The sequence below is a fragment of the Arvicanthis niloticus genome, chromosome 4 (assembly GCF_011762505.2).
Source record: "Arvicanthis niloticus isolate mArvNil1 chromosome 4, mArvNil1.pat.X, whole genome shotgun sequence".
In the NCBI taxonomy this organism is placed as follows: domain Eukaryota; kingdom Metazoa; phylum Chordata; class Mammalia; order Rodentia; family Muridae; genus Arvicanthis; species Arvicanthis niloticus.
The window spans coordinates 40,556,778-40,574,956 of NC_047661.1; the positions used below are offsets into that span (position 1 = coordinate 40,556,778).

The window sequence follows — 18,179 nt, forward strand, 5'->3', positions numbered from 1 at the left end:
GGGGAGATGATGCAGTGGATATGACTGTTTGCTGCACAAACATGAGTGCCTGAGTTTAGATTACCAGCATCCAATTAAAAGCCTGGCATGACCATTGGTGCCAATAACCCCAGCACTCAAGTGTAGGGGGAGTAAGCACATCCAGTACATCACCCAGAGCTTGGTCTAAATATGACTGAGCCTGGTGGAGACTGAAGGCTTCCTGGATCTTGCTAGGCAGTCAGCCTAGCAGAGAAACCAGAAAACTCCAGATTCAGATTCAGAGAGAGACCCTGTCACACAGGAATAAAGCAGGACACTCTTCATTCTCCTTTGATCTCCACATGTGGAGACACACACACACACACACACACACACACAAACACACAGCATTAGCTCACTGGCTTCCACTGGGATGACTTTAAAGAATTCTCTAACAATGTTTGAGCTAAATGGAACATGCTAGTCTGGGTAGTAGGGACCACTAAAAATACTCCTTTGTACTTGGGATTTTGCAGGTGTTCAGAACACTTCCTTTCCGTTTTTTTTATTTCACACTGACCCTGAGTTCTCTCAGTGTGTATACAGAACAACCAAGGCACATTTTGTAGACTCTTTAGAAGGAACCTCAGTGTCTGCCTCTCTATAATCCTTCCCACAGCCAGCTCCCCCAGACAGTGGTCCCAGACACTTAACAAAGCATTGTCCACTGTTTCCCTGGCCATCCCTGTCAAGGAGCAAGGACTCCATGACAGTTATATGTCAGTTGTTTGGTTGTTTTGTTTTTGCAACAATTCGAACCCCTAAATATTTTATTGCCCTTAGTTTTGACCTCTAGACTGTCAGTAAACAGCTGGAAAGGAGCTCTTTCCCACCCCCATAGTCCCCATCATCCTGTACCAGGGTAAGACAATACGTCATGTGGAGCTGGTGTAAGTGTGCCTGAGACATCATAAGTGACACAAAACAAGCTAGTAACTGAACTGTACTCCTGAAAGGCAACAAAGCCTCCACCATGGGTATGTTTTCCCTCCTCCCACTTTCTAGCTGCCTCCAGTCTCATCCTCTCTGCCTCCATCTGCATCTAGCTTCTCCCAGGGCTCACTCACCTTGCCCTTTAGACACAGGTTTCTATTTCTGTATGAAGTAACCAAACAACCCAATTTAAAAAGTCAGTTTTGCTGATTCTATGACGTGTTGGGAACACGGTATTTAATTACCTAATTGAGTAAACAGGTAAAGAAATACAGCAGTCAGGCAGTAAAATAAATAGCTATTCTGATTTTTATCCTTTAAAAACCCCAGGCCTGAATTCAGCACTATTCAATAAGGCCATGGAATTACTTCTCTGTTAAGAAAAGCAAGCCCATCTGGATAAGCCTGTGTTTCAGGCTTTCCATGAACAAGACCAAGGAAGAGCCAAGCAGATCACTTAGTGTTTGAGAGACATAAGGTTAATCAGGATATTAGTGGATTATGAGAGTGATGTATGTAATGCCTAGGGAATACTTCTTCATTTGGTCAGAGACATTATGAAATTAAAGGGCCAGTGCCGAGCACTGCCTATTCCAGCCTTCTCTTCAATTGCAACAACTGGAATGTCTTGTCTGTGCTGGTGGATTATTAACAGAGGTTATTGGTCTCCATGGCAAAATAATTGAACGATTGCACAGAACGTAATCTCATTTATGGGGGTGCAAAAAAAAGACATAGGGTCAGGGATATAAATGCCCATTGTCACTGTGGGCCTGCTGTAGTTGAGAAGTGAAGAGTCAGTCTCCAAGATTCAAAAACCTCTGACATTCGGTTCCAAATTTCTTATTGAACCCGGGACAGCCGCTGGAACGTGCTGCCAAAATCCCTGAGCTGAAGCTGGTGGTGAGGAGCCTTTGATCTCTGTGCTTTACTGTGACACCCCAGCATGTGTACCGGGGGCTGTGCCAGGTGCCTGGGGGGCACCCTCATTCCCCTGGCTGTGTTTGGCCTCCTGGCAAATATCCTGTTGTTCTTTCCTGGAGGAAAAGTGGCGGATGAAAACAGCCACCTTTCAGAAGAGGTCTGGTACTTCGGAGGAATATTGGGAAGTGGAGTCTTGGTGAGTAGAGAGATCCTAACATTCCCACGAAGGAGAATCACCCTGCTTTCATCCGTTTCCCATTCAGTCCTTACTGCATGAGATGCCGTTCTGCCTTAACATACTTCCCCTTTCTATTTGAGACTAGGGGCAGCTTGGTTTACTAAATGGTTCATCCCCAAGCTTGGGCTGGAATCACCCCAGGATATTTGAGCCCAGAGAAGCAAGCTAACAGCCACTTGATTACTTTACTTGAATCAATCATGGCTATAAGAATTAAAAACAGAACACAGTGCTTTATACAAATGGATTGACTTAGAAGGAAGGGATACCGAAGCTTCAGGTTAGCCCTCATTCAGGAACTCACTACTTCTTCATCACCTTGTTTTCAATATGCGTGGGACCACCAGCTTGGAGTAGTGGAGGGACTCACTTTTTATATATCCCCAGTATAAATATATCCATGCCTTTAACCCACCCTGTAAATGAAAACGCAGCATATCAGCTCCTAAAATCTTCTCACAGAAGTTGACCAAATGGAACCCCCATACTCAAAACCACCTATCTACCCATGAGCCATACTGACCGTTAGGTCTTGCATGCTCCCTTCACCCCCTGAGACCTGAGGTCTTCATTGGCAAGAAAAAAATGTGGGTTTCCCTTCACCCCAGACCCTCTAAGCGCTTCTCTTGCTGGCAGATGATCTTCCCTGCGCTGGTGTTCTTGGGCCTGCAGAACAACGACTGCTGTGGATGCTGTGGCAATGAGGGCTGTGGGAAGCGATTTGCGGTGAGTCATTATGGGGTCAGCTGGCAGAACCTCTGGGGTTCACTGTCAGCTTGCACTGGGCAGCATGGGTGTGACAAGTAAGAAGTCAGCCCTAGCCAAGACTCCTGGGTTATCTGGTACATGATTGAGCTCTAATTCTCACTGCTATAGAATAATAAGAATAAATATATTCTACAGCCTTCATAGAGGTATAGCTACATTTAAGTTTTACAAGTACAGAGATGCCAGAGCTTTAAAACCAGAGTGAGACCCCAGAAGGAAGGCAAAGATGGAGCCTCAGGTTTCCCCCCTTGCCACTAAGAAGACATGAGAACTTGAACACATCATGTCCTTCTTCTGGCTCTCAATTGTATCATCATTGAAGGAGACCAGGGCAGGATAAAAGATAGCATCTTCTCCTCCCTAATAGCTAAGTTCCCTTCTTTAGCACAGCAAAGGACACTTTTTAAGTAGGCTCTGTATTTCCCACTGCCATTCAGAATCAGCTTCAGGATTTCAGTTTCTTCTTCTTTTTCATGTGGCCATCCATCTTTTAGTTGGTGAAGCAGAGACTAGGGAGGTATGAATGTTCCCAGGGGAGCAGAAAGAATGCTGGAATGTGGGTCATGTTCCATCTCTGCAACTGGGCAAGACACCAAGTGTAAGATAAGCAAGTTGGACTGGATTAGAATTCCCTAGATATGGGCCAAACCCTGGTACAAAGATACACGTATCCAAACAACAAAGAATGTTTTCTTTTACTTATCCCCCAGTTGTTTTCATTTTATGTAGGAAAGAAATTCTTATTTTGATGGGGATAAGTCTTTGCTGTTTCTAAACCTTCAAATCTCCTCTGTAACAAAGGAAGAACAACCTAAATCTTTGGGAACACAGGGGTCATTAGATAACTAAGATTTAATAGCACTATGTTCATGTTTGCTAACAATTTCAGTTTTCTTTCAAAGTTGTGATACAAATGAATATAACAGTTGGCTTAAAAGCTATCAAGCATTTGGGTATATGATGAGGCAAAAATTCAGTGGAGGTAGATCCTGGGTTTGATGAAGAGTAAAGGATGTTCCTACTGCACTTTCCCAGGATTCAGGTTCCCATCAAGGGGACTCCCAAGCCCACCTTAAATTCTTGAAACTCTATCTACCCATTCTAAAACAGAACCACCCTGACATTTCTTTCTCATCAACATGTATTGATTTAGTCCAGAAAGAAGGTATTTACCAAGCACACAGGAAAGGCTACTGTGCTCGATGTATTATAATATACACTGTGGTTTCTCGAGTGACGTCCCATCATTCTTAGACTAGTCAGTTACCTTCTAGAAAACCATCAGAAGTACTGAAAATAGTCATTTCAGCATTCAGAACCATCATTTGTGAAGAGCATAAGAAGTAGCAGCAGTTCATTTGATATAATTATGTGTCAAGTGTTCTACACATTTGATAATATGTTCATATTGACTATAAAGGAAAGGAAGTGCGATACAACTCTTTCTTCCCATCTGAGCATTTCTAATTTGTCAATTTGTAAGATAAATGGGAGATAACAATTTGAAACAATACCAATTAAGGAATATGGATGACAATAAATAAAAATTATACCTGTCTTTATGGGATAATGGCTGGCTGATACAAAACAGGCCAGCAGGTGGGCAGCCTTGCTTGTGTGTTCCATTCCTAGGTTTCTCTATAACCACAGACAGAAGTGAAACCATGTATTATATAAGTATTATATAAAACTTTAATTTCATTAGATTTAAATGCAGAGTACAGCAAGAAAATCATTTGTTCCCAGCACAGTTGAGCAAAATATATGTTCTGGTCAATATATTATCTACCAGGACTCCTGAGGCTCCAGGATGTATGCCTTACTTCTTTTCAAATAAGAATTTAACCCAGTATCACTGGCCTCAGTACAACCACGGCCTACGCTGTGTTGGTATGGCCTGTGCTGTCATGGCTAAGCTCTAGGTTCCATACCGGATGATTTGTGGAACTTCGTAGTGTCCTTATCCCCCTCCAAGACCATGTTCATGGTTCAAGGCCTATGCTTTATAGTTGTACTTCTGTTTAGAGGCTCTGGAACACCGAGTGATAGTTAATAGACATTTTTTGTCAACACACACACTCACTCACACACACAGCTGCTTCATTTAAGTACTACTATGGTGCCTATATGAATTACTTTTGTAAATGCTCAAGGCATTTCCTTATAAATGGACATTGCCCTAGTTATCTGTGGAGCTCTGAGAAACTCTGCCAGTAGAAAGATCTGTGAGCAAACACAGAAGAACCCAGAGTGATCGTCCCCCGCACCCCCACTGGCATTGCTATGTTTTTCTAGAACATTCCCCAAATGTTAACTGAGCCTATACCATTCTTGTCCTTCAATAATAAAAAAGCAGGAATTGGAAGGTCGAAGCAGCAGGATGTGGTAGCTGTGAAGATAAAGTGAACCTGTGAACTGTAAACAACTTTGAAATCATCTACTTCACAGTTTCATTGTGAAGCCTGAGAAAATGAATCCGATGGTCTCTGTCTCTATCTCTCTGTCTCTCTGTCTCTCTGTCTCTCTCTCTCTCTCTCTGTGTGTGTGTGTGTGTGTGTGTGTATCTCTGTCTCCCTGGACTCTCTGTCTCTGTTTGCCTCTATTTCTCTATCTCCCACCCCCTCTCAGTCTCTCTCTCAGCCTCTCTCTCTCTCTCTCTCTCAGTTTCTCTCTCTCTCTCTCTCTCTCTCTCTCTCTCTCTCTCTCTCTCTCTCTCTCTCTCTCTCACACACACACACACACACACACACACACACACACACACACACATCTAACTTCCAACAGGCCCAGGCCCATGGGAGGGGGAGGGAGATAGAGGCTCAGCCCAAAGGTCTAAACTCAGATTAATTAAGCTGAAATGAGCCAGGAAAAGAAGAAGAGCAAGTACCTTTCAGGGTGGCCTTTGAAGTTCTGATCTGCGTTTGTTTTTAGGTCACTACCTCTTTTTCCCATGCCTTGTCTGTTTGGTCACTGCCCCCTGTACTCTCTTTAACCTTTGAGAAATGTTCATGTCCCCAGGCCCAATGGAACAACTAATTAATTTTATCAACTCGTTCAATTTAGGAAAGGGCAGTTTAGAAACCTTGGACTTGACTCAAAGTTAAGTGTCTTTAATAATGGGATGGAAAATAGATTGATAAGGAGACAGCTTGGGGCAAGGCAGACATCAAGTAATAAATCCCTACATCCCCACCCCAGGCAGGGCAATGTGATTGACATTTTGAAGAAAGATCTTGGTGTCATCATAAGGCAACTGTGTGTAGTTAAGTGAGTGAGCACTTCTTGTACTCAGCTAACCACTGCTCCCTGCAGGCAGATCCAGAATATCTAGCTCTTTATCCCTTACACAGGCAGCCAGATTAAAGGAAATTAAAGCAAGGCATTATGGAAGAATAGGAGGAAGGATGGATTGCAGGCCCCGAAAGGGGATAGGATCTCCTCAGGAATACCAACTCAGTCAACTTACCTGGACTCATGGGGCTCTCAGATCTAAACACCAACCAAAGAACATACACAGGATGGACCTAGGCCTCCCCACACATATGTAGTTGATGTGCAGCTTGGTCTTCATGTGGATCCTGAACAACTGGAGCAAGGGCTATCCCAAAAGTTGTTGCCTGTATGTGGATATGTTCGTCTAGCTGGGCTGCCTTGTCTGGTCTCAGTGGGAGAGGAAGAGCCTAGCCTCGCAGACATTTGATTTGTGAGAGTAGGGGGATACCCAAGGGGCCCTACTCATTCAGAGGAGAAATGGAGGGGGGTGGGGGAGGATTGTGGGAGGGGTGACCAGGAGGAGGTCAGTGAATGGGATATAAAGTGAATAAGTAAAAACATTAAATTTTTTAAAAAGCCAATGCTTTTAAAGGCTACATTATCACGAGGTAAAAACTTAAAGTATGTATCTACATTTCTTTATTGTTCTCTACTCTTTAAAAATTATCTCTTCTTTAGATAGGAAGGACACTTAATAGTGAAATGCTTGTTCTGTATCCTGCATAGGCCATTAGATTTAATCCCTAGCATACCAAATATTTGAAACAAAGGCAAAACAAAATACAAAAGTAGATTGCCCTGCTGTAAAATGGGTTCTGGTCACAACAACTGTTAACTTTGGAAAGACCTTACCAGAATCAGAGAGAGGGGTCACAACATTATTGTAAGGAGAAGGAAGAGAAGTCTCAGAGAAGTGTGCTGGTGTCAAGGACATATAAACTCTGGATAAATGCTTGCCAGCTGACTACAATACAGAGTACCAGGAGTGTCAGGGGATTTCTCAGGCTTAATCCTCACAAAAGCCCCTTGAGTTACACAGCCAAGTCCTCATTTTACAAGTGAGGAAAGCCAGTCTGTACATTAAGTTTCTGATTATAGTTCCCCTAGCTTTCTCAAGCAGAGCCAAAGCAAAAAAATACAGGATACTACTGTTTTCAGAGAAAACCAGTTGGGCTTGCTGTACACTGTAATCCCAGAACTCAGGAGACTAGTCTCCAGAGAAAGGATTGGGAAGGAAGGAGGGAGAGAACCGACTTCAGGTAGCCTCTACAGGTCTCTTAGGATGGTTGTCAAGTAGAAAGGGCAGTGCCCACCAGAGGTATATCCGTAACACATTGCAACTGCTTCACAGTGTAAACCCTACATCCCCAGGACACATACGTTTCTTCCCCCTTGCAGGGCTATTGTCCTTCCCATGTGTTCTGTCCAATATCAGCATAAAATAAATGGTCAAAGACACACTTTGAGTAATGACAGACCTGGGCACAATTATCACTGGACCCTGATTTAGGGCAAGGGGACTCATAAAGCTGGCAGGAGTGACTTCCAGCATTGGATCCCAGATATTTCTTATCATCCATTTCAAGGAAAGCTTTGAGAGCATACAATGTGGATACGCATGCTTAGCAATGTGGGTAGAATGTGATTTGGGGGATAGCTCAGCAGTAGAGCATTTGGCTACAGAATGGGTTTCTAGAACAAGTATCTGGGAAGAAATCTGTTTACTTTTGCTTTTCTCCCTAGATTTTTGCATTTTTAAATTTGTAAAAAGGGAGGCAGGGGCACGACAGTTAAAATACTATAAAATAATAATAATACATTATTATGTACTAATGTTAATGTATTGAGTAAAATAAGCACACAGATCCCTGGTGTCTTGTCAGTGATTGGCCTGCTGGGTATTATTTAGTAACTCACACTACCTTAACCCTGAGGAATATCTGGTTCATCTAGAAGGGTCACTAGTCACTACTGAATAGGTTCTCTTACTCATTATGTATTATTATTGAACCTCATCATACAGAAGAGGAAATGAGAAAGAATGATTAACTTCTCAAGGTCAAGTAGGAGGAGCCAGGACTTAGACCCAGGTACTGTAACTCATATCCATTTGTAGTCATTACACACTAGTGCTCCTCTTTTCTATGTATTCCTTTCAGGGAAATAAAGAATCCTGCAGTACAAAGGCTAGGATGAATGTGCCCATGCTGGACTCCAAAATCTGACAGACAGTGCTGATCTTAAGAAGCACCACCTTGGAAGCTGTCCCAAGTCCCAAGACTATCCACTTTAAATATTAGCATTTGGGGAGTAGCTACCCTAACATAATTAATTTGATCTCAGTAAATTCTTTTTAATTAAAGAAGTTTTAACATAAAATCTATGATAAATAAGACTTAACCCATACTGGTTTAGGACAGATTGTATCTGGCTAGGCATGGTGGCACAGATCTTTAATCTAACACTTGAGAGACGAAGATGCAGGTGGATCTCTGTGAGTTCTAAGCCAGCCTAGCTGATGTAGACCTTATATCAGAACGATAAAAAAAAATTAAAAATATCATATAACTCACTAGTGAACAACTTTTTAAGACATTTTTTGTGTGATATAAATTATAGCAACATATTATAAAGTGTGCCTTCCTCTCTGTGATTCGCCTATTCTGTAAGATTATGAAAATCAGAGCGTTTGTTTTATTTATTTTGCAGTGGGGTATTTCAAACTGGAGCTCAAAAATACCACCTCTAGCTTTCTGAAACTGTAACCCATTAGGTATACCATTGTGTACCAGACAGTGATGCTTTCCTCAATCAATGAATAAGCAACAAATGAGAGTGAAGTAAAAAGGGGGAGCACAGGACACAAAGCTTCACTCCTAAAGAGCTATAAGTCTCCCTTGGAATAACAAGTGGCTCCTACCCTATGGCTATCATGTTCGGCATCAGGCTGGGCAGGTATGCTGAATGACGGAACTTGACATAATTACTCTCTGCCTGGCCTAAGAACTTTGTTGTCTCTCTTCACTTTCAGATGTTCACCTCCACATTGTTTGCTGTGATTGGATTCTTGGGTGCTGGATACTCATTTATCGTCTCAGCTGTTTCCATCAACAAGGGTCCTAAATGCCTCATGACCAATAATACATGGGGATACCCCTTCCACGATGGGTAAGGCTCCACTGCACAAGGCACTGCACAAGGACCATAATGGCATGATGGCCTCTCCATCATGTATTCTCAGCATGTCACTCCGTCAAGGAAAAGCTGGCTGTGTAGTTAAGAAAAGTTGTATCCTTTTCACTTCTTTTTTTGTTTTTGTTTTTGGTTTGGTTTTTTTTTTTTTTTTTTTTTTTTTTTTTTTTTTTTTGGTTTTCCGAGACAGGGTTTCTCTGTGTAGCCCTGGCTGTCCTGGAACTCACTCTGTAGACCAGGCTGGCCTTGAACTCAGAAATCCACCTGCCTCTGCCTCCCAAGTTCTGGGATTAAAGGTGTGCACCACCACTGCCCGGCTCCCTTTTCACTTCTGATTGTCCTTTGGACAAACACAAGAGAAGTAACTGGAAGAGGATACCCCAGTTGTCCAGAAAGAAAATTGGTGTGTCACATGTCACATCCAAACACTAGCAAATTGTATTAAATACTTTTTGTCCTCAAGAAGTGTAGCTAAGACTAGCAGTCAGAACATCTGGATGCCTGGTTTTCAATAACATGAGCAAAATCTGCCTACAACATAGTCACCATAGTGACAGTCCCAGCAGAATAAAGGAATTCTGCGCTAGTGAATTGAATTCCACAGTTCTAGCCATATCTCGGGTACTCACTAGATGTTTGTGGCTTGTAGCTAATGAGCTGAATAGCAAACATACGAAACATTTCCATTTCGGTTGATGTACTGTTAGATAACTACTCTCCATTCTCTGAGAAGCTTGGACCATTTCTCATCTGTTCATTATCTCAGACCCTCTATTTCACACAGTTACTGATTATCACTGGGAGACAGGAAGTATGACCCTTGGATATTATAACGCATAAAGAATGGTCCCATTTAAAAAAAAAAAAAAACAAATCTAAAGTATACCAGTAAACAGTTGTCCTTCATCATCAACAGAGGCTCCAGGACATCTGTAGTTATTGATACCCAATAACTTTAGCCTTGCACGGGCTAACACAGTATTTGCATATTCCTTATAATCCTGAATGCAATGTAAATGCAATGCAAACAACTCATAGACTGTTTTGCTTGGAGAACAATGACATGTTCATTACAGATGTCATTTTATCAGCTGCTTATGACCAAACTTACGTGTGTGGAAACTGAGTGTGCAGAGGGATAGCTGTATGAACTGAGACTCCTCTTTATTCATTTACAATGAAATCCTTAGAAACTTCAAGAATTATCTTCAATTAGGGAAGTGAGAGGCACTGGCTCTGATCTGATGGCCTTGGCGTGTTCACTGGCACCAAGTACATCAACCTTATCCTCACAACAAACCAAGTCAAGATCTCTGTCATCCTCACAACTCATGCAGTGATTCTAAAATGTGGAAAAGCCCCCATTTCTTTCAGCGAACTGTTGAGACTCCATCACTGTGGGGGGTTGGATTGAGGAACATAGCATTCAGACACCAGTGGGCTGAGATTTCTCTTGAGGTATTTTGTCAATAGCTCAGTCTCTCTCCTAGGAAGAATCAAGAAAGCAGTGGATTATGTCTTTCTGATGGACACTTCTGCTATTGCTTCCATCAATAGCACCCCTGCAGTGTTACCATAGATTTCTGTGGTGTTCTGTGTAAAAAACATTGCCCTCCATGAACTTGTCAATTAGCCTAAAGGCTGTGTCAAAAACAAAGGCTAGAGAAACAGAAACACATAGGGGCAAAGTACTTCTCAAAAGCAATACAACAGCCCAGTGGTTCTGACCGGGAAGACCTCTCACTGGCCCCTAGAACGGATAAATTCACATCCTGCTTGGGATAGAATGGAATCAATGACCACGGTCTGGAGAGTGACCATTGCCCTGTAGATAAGAGCAGAATGTTGACTAAGGTAAAAGCAGGAAAGCGAGTTTCAGAGCACTGTGTACTGGTGCTTTGAATGAGGCCTGTTCTTACCATCCCCACCTCACGGCTGCTTCCGGTGGATTACTCTCACGAGTGTTCTCATTTTATGTCACTCCATCTGTTCCTCACAGTGACAGACAACTCATTCATCAGCAGTGTCAGGTAACAGTTTCATAATGAAAACAGCACAGCATCAATCTGATTGGAAGGATCGAGATTTCAGAATTCTCCCATCTCTGTTCAGTGTAGAAGAAAGTCCCCAGGATTAAGAGTGAGGAAGAAAAACAAATGTTACCAAGGTGGCTTCTGAGATTCCAGCTTGGACCATAAAACCCACAGTCTTTCAATACTGAGGAGCGTAGCACTGGATTTCTTGGAAATGCTTGCTGATGGTGATATTAAAGAAACAAGGAGTAAATTTTATATGCCACGAGATCCATATTGCAGACATATCCTAGGGTAAAGAGCCATTAGGGGACACTTCCGCTTTACTTTCTTTTTTCTCTTCTAGATGGGATCTCATGTGTCCCAGGCTGGTTTAAATATGACAGATAGCCCAGCATGTAAGCAGGAAGCCCTGTGTGACCCCACAACTTTGACCCACTGTCTCTAGGGAACTATACTTCCCATTTCTCCCTCAAAATATCGCACCTTTAGATTGCTACAAGCTCTCCCTGTACAGAAATTTAAGTCCTTTCCTGTGTGGAATTCCTGTATACTGACAAAAACTTGAATTACACTTAAAATTTGGTTAGAATCCAGTCTTTTAGTTTTTAAGATTTATTTTCCATTTTGGAGTGTGTGTGTGTATACCTGTGCAAGTTATAGAGGTGTCTGCACAGGAGTGCAGGAACATGTGGAGGCCAGAAGAAGACATCAAATCTCCTACAGTTTGAGTTTACAGGTAGCCACTCATGTTTGCATCCTCTACAAAAGCAGGACAAACTCTTAATCATGGAGCTGTCATTTAAATCCCTATTTATTCTTATATTTTGTTTTTGTTTTATTTGTATTGTTTTCACTATGTACATGGCTCTACACCATGTGCCTGGTACCTGAGGAGGCCAGAGGAGGGCACCAAATCCCCTGAAACTGTACATGGTTGTAAGATCCCATGTAGGTGCCAGGAATTGAACCAGGGTCTCTGGGTGGGCAGCCAGTGAGCCTGAGCAGCCACTGAACAGTCTCTCCATGTCTCTGATTTGTGTGATTTGTTTAGTTGGGTCTTCTTGTTTTAGCTAACTATGTAGCCAAGAAGGAACTTGAATGTCTGATCCTACCTCCACCTCCTTAGTTCTAGAATTATAAATATGTACCACCTCATCTGTTTTACGCTGTGTAGTGGATAACACTCAGGGCCTTGTGCATGCTAGGCAAGCACTCTATCAACTGAGATGCATCTTTTTTTTTGTTTGTTTGGGGATGTTTTTTGTTTGTTTATTGAGACAGGCTATCACACCATAGCTTTGGGTTTGCCTCAAACGCAAGGCATCTTGCCTCCGACTCCTAAGTGCTGAGATTACAGCTGTGAGCCATCACGCCTGGTTTAGATGCTTCCTTTTAGTCATGTGACATAATCTATTTTACATGGCTTTGGATGGCCACTTGATAATTTTTGACAATAAAGTCTGTCTCTAATAATGATACCTAGGATGAAGGCCATCAACATGGATGTAGTGCATACCTGTTGCAGCTTCATTTTCTGCTTCTTTCTAAATGTGTGTATGCTTATCCATCCTCTTGACCAGCTCACAAACATGGCTCTGTCATTTAGTAGTTTGTGACTGAGACAAGTCACTTAAAGTCTCTGTGCCTCCCTGTCCCCATTATCCACAAATGAGGATGGTGTGCCAGCATCCTTGTTTGTGGAATGGAAGAAACAGAGTCCTTGGTTTCTGTAAGCAATAAAGGGGTGAAAATGTGAAGTGTCTAGAAAAGTGTCTGCATGAAAGACCTACTCAGGTTTGCTTGAGTTCTTTTTATTGTTATTAAAAGGTCATAAAGCCTGTCTTGCACAAGAGAAATCGTAATGGCAACTCTCTAGTCTAGGGAATCACATATGTTTGACAAATGTCTCCCTCCTCCCTGTATCCCTGTCACCTGTAGTGATTATCTTAAAGACCAAGCCTTATGGAGCAAGTGTCAAGAGCCCGAGAATGTGGTCCCCTGGAATCTCTCCCTCTTCTCCATTCTGCTGGTCATCGGAGGAATCCAGATGATTCTCTGTGCCATCCAGGTGGTCAATGGCCTCCTAGGAACTCTCTGTGGAGACTGCCAGTGCTGTGGCTGCTGTGGGGTAAGTTAGGATTCCATTATTTCTTCTCAGAGCAAAGGAGGGCAAGTCAGGCCACAATCTACATGTGGAGAGAGGTAGTGAGTCTGGCTGCCTGGGAAAGAACTAGCCACTCTGGGGTTCCTGCCAGCTCATACAAACAGCATGTGTAGAAACAATATTACTGCAAGTGTAGTTACCACACTTCCCACCCTCACACCTAGCTCTGTGTGTGTGTGTGTGTGTGTGTGTGTGTGTGTGTCATGCACACGTGTGTGCATGTGCACACTCACACATTCAACATTTACAAAAGGGTCTTGAGGAAGTGTTTGCCAGATGGGCATGTTCCTTGTAACAATACATTACGTCTGGCCTAGAATTCTCACCTCCTCCATTGAAGAGGATCAATGTAGAATCTAAACTTTCTGATACAAGAAGAGAAAATGGGAAATTAGTCAAGATGACTTTCTAAATTCCTTCATAAAATATCAATAACAAAATATAAAAAATAAAAATAAATCTGTAGAAAATAAAACAGATTATTTCAACACATAACCAAAATAAATTGGGCAATTATTTATCCACACATATTTATTATAAACAGACTGAGATATGACTAAAACAATAATATTTTCTTACATTTCAAATAAGCAATATATATATCTATATATCTATATATTTGAAAATATGTGTGAAGACACATACACAAAAATATATGATGAGCCGGATAGTGGTGGCGCACGCCTTTAATCCCAGCACTTGGGAGGCAGAGGCAGGCAGATTTCTGAGTTTGAGGCCAGCCTGGTCTACAGAGTGAGTTCCAACCAGGACAGCCAGGACTACACAGAGAAACCCTGTCTCAAAAAAACCCTGTCTCTGGAAAGTCTCCCTTCCTCCCTTCTACTCTCTCAGATTCTCCAAGGTTCTCACTGTATAAAGCTGAAAATTTTCTTATATGTCTTCCCAGTCTTTTAAAATTATTTTTATTCACCAAGTGTAAAAGAATATTCTCACTAAAACTAAAATAATATTGAAAACACTAGACTGAGGGTATTGATAGACTAGTCCATTGGTAAAGCATTTTCCTAGCATACATGAGGCTCTATTAGTAGGACCAAGGATGAGTATGCTGGAGAGGTCATTTGAAAATAGAATATAAAACATACATATTAAATAATATACAATTACAAAAATAAAAAACAATAACTAGGAATAGAAAAAAATCCAAAGAAAAGTACTGTCAGAATTATTTTAAATGAAGACTTACTTTTTTCTTTCCTTCTAAATTATGGCATTACAAAAGTTAATGCTGATATATTTCTTTGAAAATATGAAAAAGTCTGCACTGTCAGCATGGCTCAGTGGGTAAAAGCACTGGCTGCCAAAACTGTCAACCTGAATTCAATCCACAGGATCCACCCAGAGGAAGGAGACAACCAACTCTCAAAGATGTTAACTGATCTCCCCTCAAGCAATGCACACACACACACAAACACACAAATAAATGAACAAAACTGTAAAGATTTAATAAATAAAAATATGTTTTTAAATGCAATTCTGGGTTCAATTCTCAGAACTCATAGCAGCAGAAGGAAACTGCCTCTGCCTCCTGTGCTTTGGGATTAAAGGCATGCACCACCACACTTGGTCTTTTTTTTTTTAATCTTTAAACAATTAGAAAGGATGATTACCAGTTATCAGCCAACACAGTATGTTTTGTGATAGCAATTAAGAATACCGATCATTTGGAGGATAGACAGATAGATAAGTAGACAGATAGATAAATAGATAGATAGATAGATAGATAGATGAATGACTCAGTGGTTAAGAACACTGGCTGCTCTTCAAGATTCTCAACATCTACATGGTAACATAAAACAGTCTGTAAATCCAGTTACAAGGGATCTGATGCCTTTCTTTGGCCTCTCCAGCACTAAGCACAAAAGTAGTACACATATGTACATGCAGGCAAAATACCCATATGCATAAAACAAAAATAAATAAAACTGTAAGAATGTTAAACATTTAAATCTCACAGTTCATTTAAAATGAATGAATGCTTCCTAAACCAGCTAAACTGATAGTCATATTTTAGCTGGATGTTTCATTTTCTTCCATTCTTAGGTAGATAGTAATAGCTCACTGAATCTAAAGATATCTGTTGGTTTAAAAGCATAGGCATAAATAAATGCCAGTATATGAGTCTCTTCACTGCATTTAATTTGCCAAGACTCTGTTCTTTGATGATATAATGACTAAATCATTGATAATAGAAAGACAATCGACAGATTCATGGTTTTCAGAATGTGGGCACAGGGGGATTGACAAAGAGGGTGAGTTCCATTTTTCTTTTCTTCTTTCACACCCTTCTCTCCAACTTTCTTATTTTGAAAACAAATCTATAGAAAAATGAAATAGGCATACAATGTAAACGTAGTTCTCTCACTTGTATTCATGGTTTGTCAATATTTGTTCCCCCTCCCTGTCTGAACTGTTAGGAAGTGATTTGTAGACTGTGAAACCCCATTGCGTATTTCAGTTCCAAATGCCCTCTCACAAGGTTTTTTCTTGTGGACAGTTTGCCAGAGACATCATCCCTACCCCAGTAGCACAGTGTTGAAAGAGCCACTACCACATCTGCTAGTCAAGTGACTTCAGGAAGTTGGCTGACTTCTTAGCATCCTGATATCCCAACTACCCATTGCCTCACTTATACAGAAGTCATGAGGGTCAACTTTGGTTCAGTCAAGCTGAGAGCCCTCAAAGCCTGGTGTCTTTTTAAAAGTGACAGATGGGAGGGTTCCTTAAAATCCTAGCTATGAGAATTGGGTGGGTGGCCAACTAGTGGCCAAGTGCCCTGATTTAGTTATCTATAAAATGGGGGCATTAGCTCAGTGTGTGCGACAGGGTAATTGCTGCACATCGGTTTTTGCACTCATGAGACTCGGCAAATGATACTTAGAATTGTTTAATCCCCATATAAAACTCAGGAGAGCAACAGAAGCTGGCCTCAGGATTCAAGTCCTCACGCCTATGTATATTCACTGTGGCTTTCAACAAAGCACCTTTTCCACTACAATCGTGTTTACTAATAAATGATCCAAAAAAAAAAAAAAAAAAAAAGCTTCTATGCCTATACCCGAAAACAAGTAAGCCACAGATTTACAGATTTAACTCTGAAACTAAGTCATCAAAGTGTTTAGAGCACTCAGTAGAGAACCCACTAATGGATGAGAGAAGTCAAAAGGCAGGGGAAGGGAGGGCTAGAACAGAGAGAGAACTGAAGAAAAAGAAAGGCATCTTAATTCATTTTCTTTTCCTACCCTCTAGGGTGATGGACCAGTCTAACAGGTTATGATGAGCCGCTCCAAATCTACAGTCCAGCGCATGGGAAGACATGCCCCAGGCCATCCCTGCCCACATGGTTGCCAATTCCTGTCTGGTTCCTCTCTGGCAGAACTTTGGAGGCACAAGAGATTCTTTTCTCTCACCAAACAACTTAGTTCAATCTAAAAATTTGGTGGGTTTGGTTTTTTCAAATAAAAAAACTAGTTAGATAACTTTACAAATTAGGTCCTTTCTTGAATTCCAGAACAAGCTCAAAGCAGATTTTTTTTTTCATGATTTCCCATTAAAAAAAAGCTAAAATAGATGAGGTCACTTGTCCTACCACATTGTCTTTTTGTATATAAAGATGTTCATATCTTAGGAATATTTGCATTGAACTCAGAGGGATGAAACATTAAAATAAAAACCAGTTTTTCAGGATGCATAGGTAAAGAATGATTGCTATATTACATATAATTTTTATGTGAAGTCTGTTTTGTCTAACTTGTCTGGACTACCTGTAACTAGTTTTATGAGCCTGTCATAATTTGCCAGGGTTCCCACATGTATATTAAATTAATTAAATTCAGAATTAAAATAATAAATGTGCATGTGCACATGCACCCATTAGGGAGGAAGAAAAAATAAGAATGAATCATACCTGCTTGTCTTTTTTCTTTTTATGAATGCATTTTTTAACTTTGTGTTTGTTGTTATATTTGGTTGGTTGATTTTGGTTTTTTGGTCTTTTGGGTTTTTTTTTTTTTTTTTTTTTTGATTTTCTGACATTTGCTATATAATCCAAGCTGCTATAAACATCATGGTCTTCCCACAACTACCATCTCAGTGTGGGTATTATAAGCATATGCCATCCTGTCTGCCAAACAAGCATTAAAAAGTCATATGAAGCTGACTTGGATAATAATTTTTCAGTCTATTGGGCAAGATTAAAGAGCTCACGCTAATTCCATGTACTGATAATAGGTTAACTTTGGTTTTATTAGTCAGGCACTAATGTGAAATCAAAATTTGTTTAGCTTCAAATATCACTTCTACAACACAGCATCTTAGAGGGGCCTGAAAGGGAATCTGTAAGTCTCTGTTCCCCATTTGTAAAAGGAGTGTTGAAATACATTTAGTTGGGGTACTTTGAAGTCAACAAGTATGAAACAAAGGTTTTCAGCATGATCAATGCAACTTGCAAAGAATACAGAGGAGCTCAGAGGGAAATACCACCCAGTCTCACTTCCATAGCCACCAGTTGGGTGAACTGCACCGTGCGGGTAAGGCACACTCAAACCCCACCACCTATTATGTGCTAGTCACCCAAAAGGTCAGGCACTGAGGATGCAAAGTGCCACAC

The 18,179-nt window shown here is 41.1% G+C and overlaps 1 protein-coding gene across 1 annotated transcript; it reads left to right on the plus strand.

The window, feature by feature from the left end:
- Window positions 1-1,661: 1,661 nt before the first annotated feature.
- On the plus strand, window positions 1,662-17,729 carry Tm4sf4 (transmembrane 4 L six family member 4). Its single transcript, XM_034501034.2, has 5 exons — window positions 1,662-2,074; window positions 2,753-2,842; window positions 9,189-9,325; window positions 13,324-13,513; window positions 16,820-17,729. Exons 1-5 carry the CDS (start codon window positions 1,901-1,903, stop codon window positions 16,835-16,837), a joined length of 609 nt encoding a protein of 202 aa, XP_034356925.1. The 5' UTR covers window positions 1,662-1,900; the 3' UTR covers window positions 16,838-17,729.
- The last annotated feature ends 450 nt before the right edge of the window (window positions 17,730-18,179 follow it).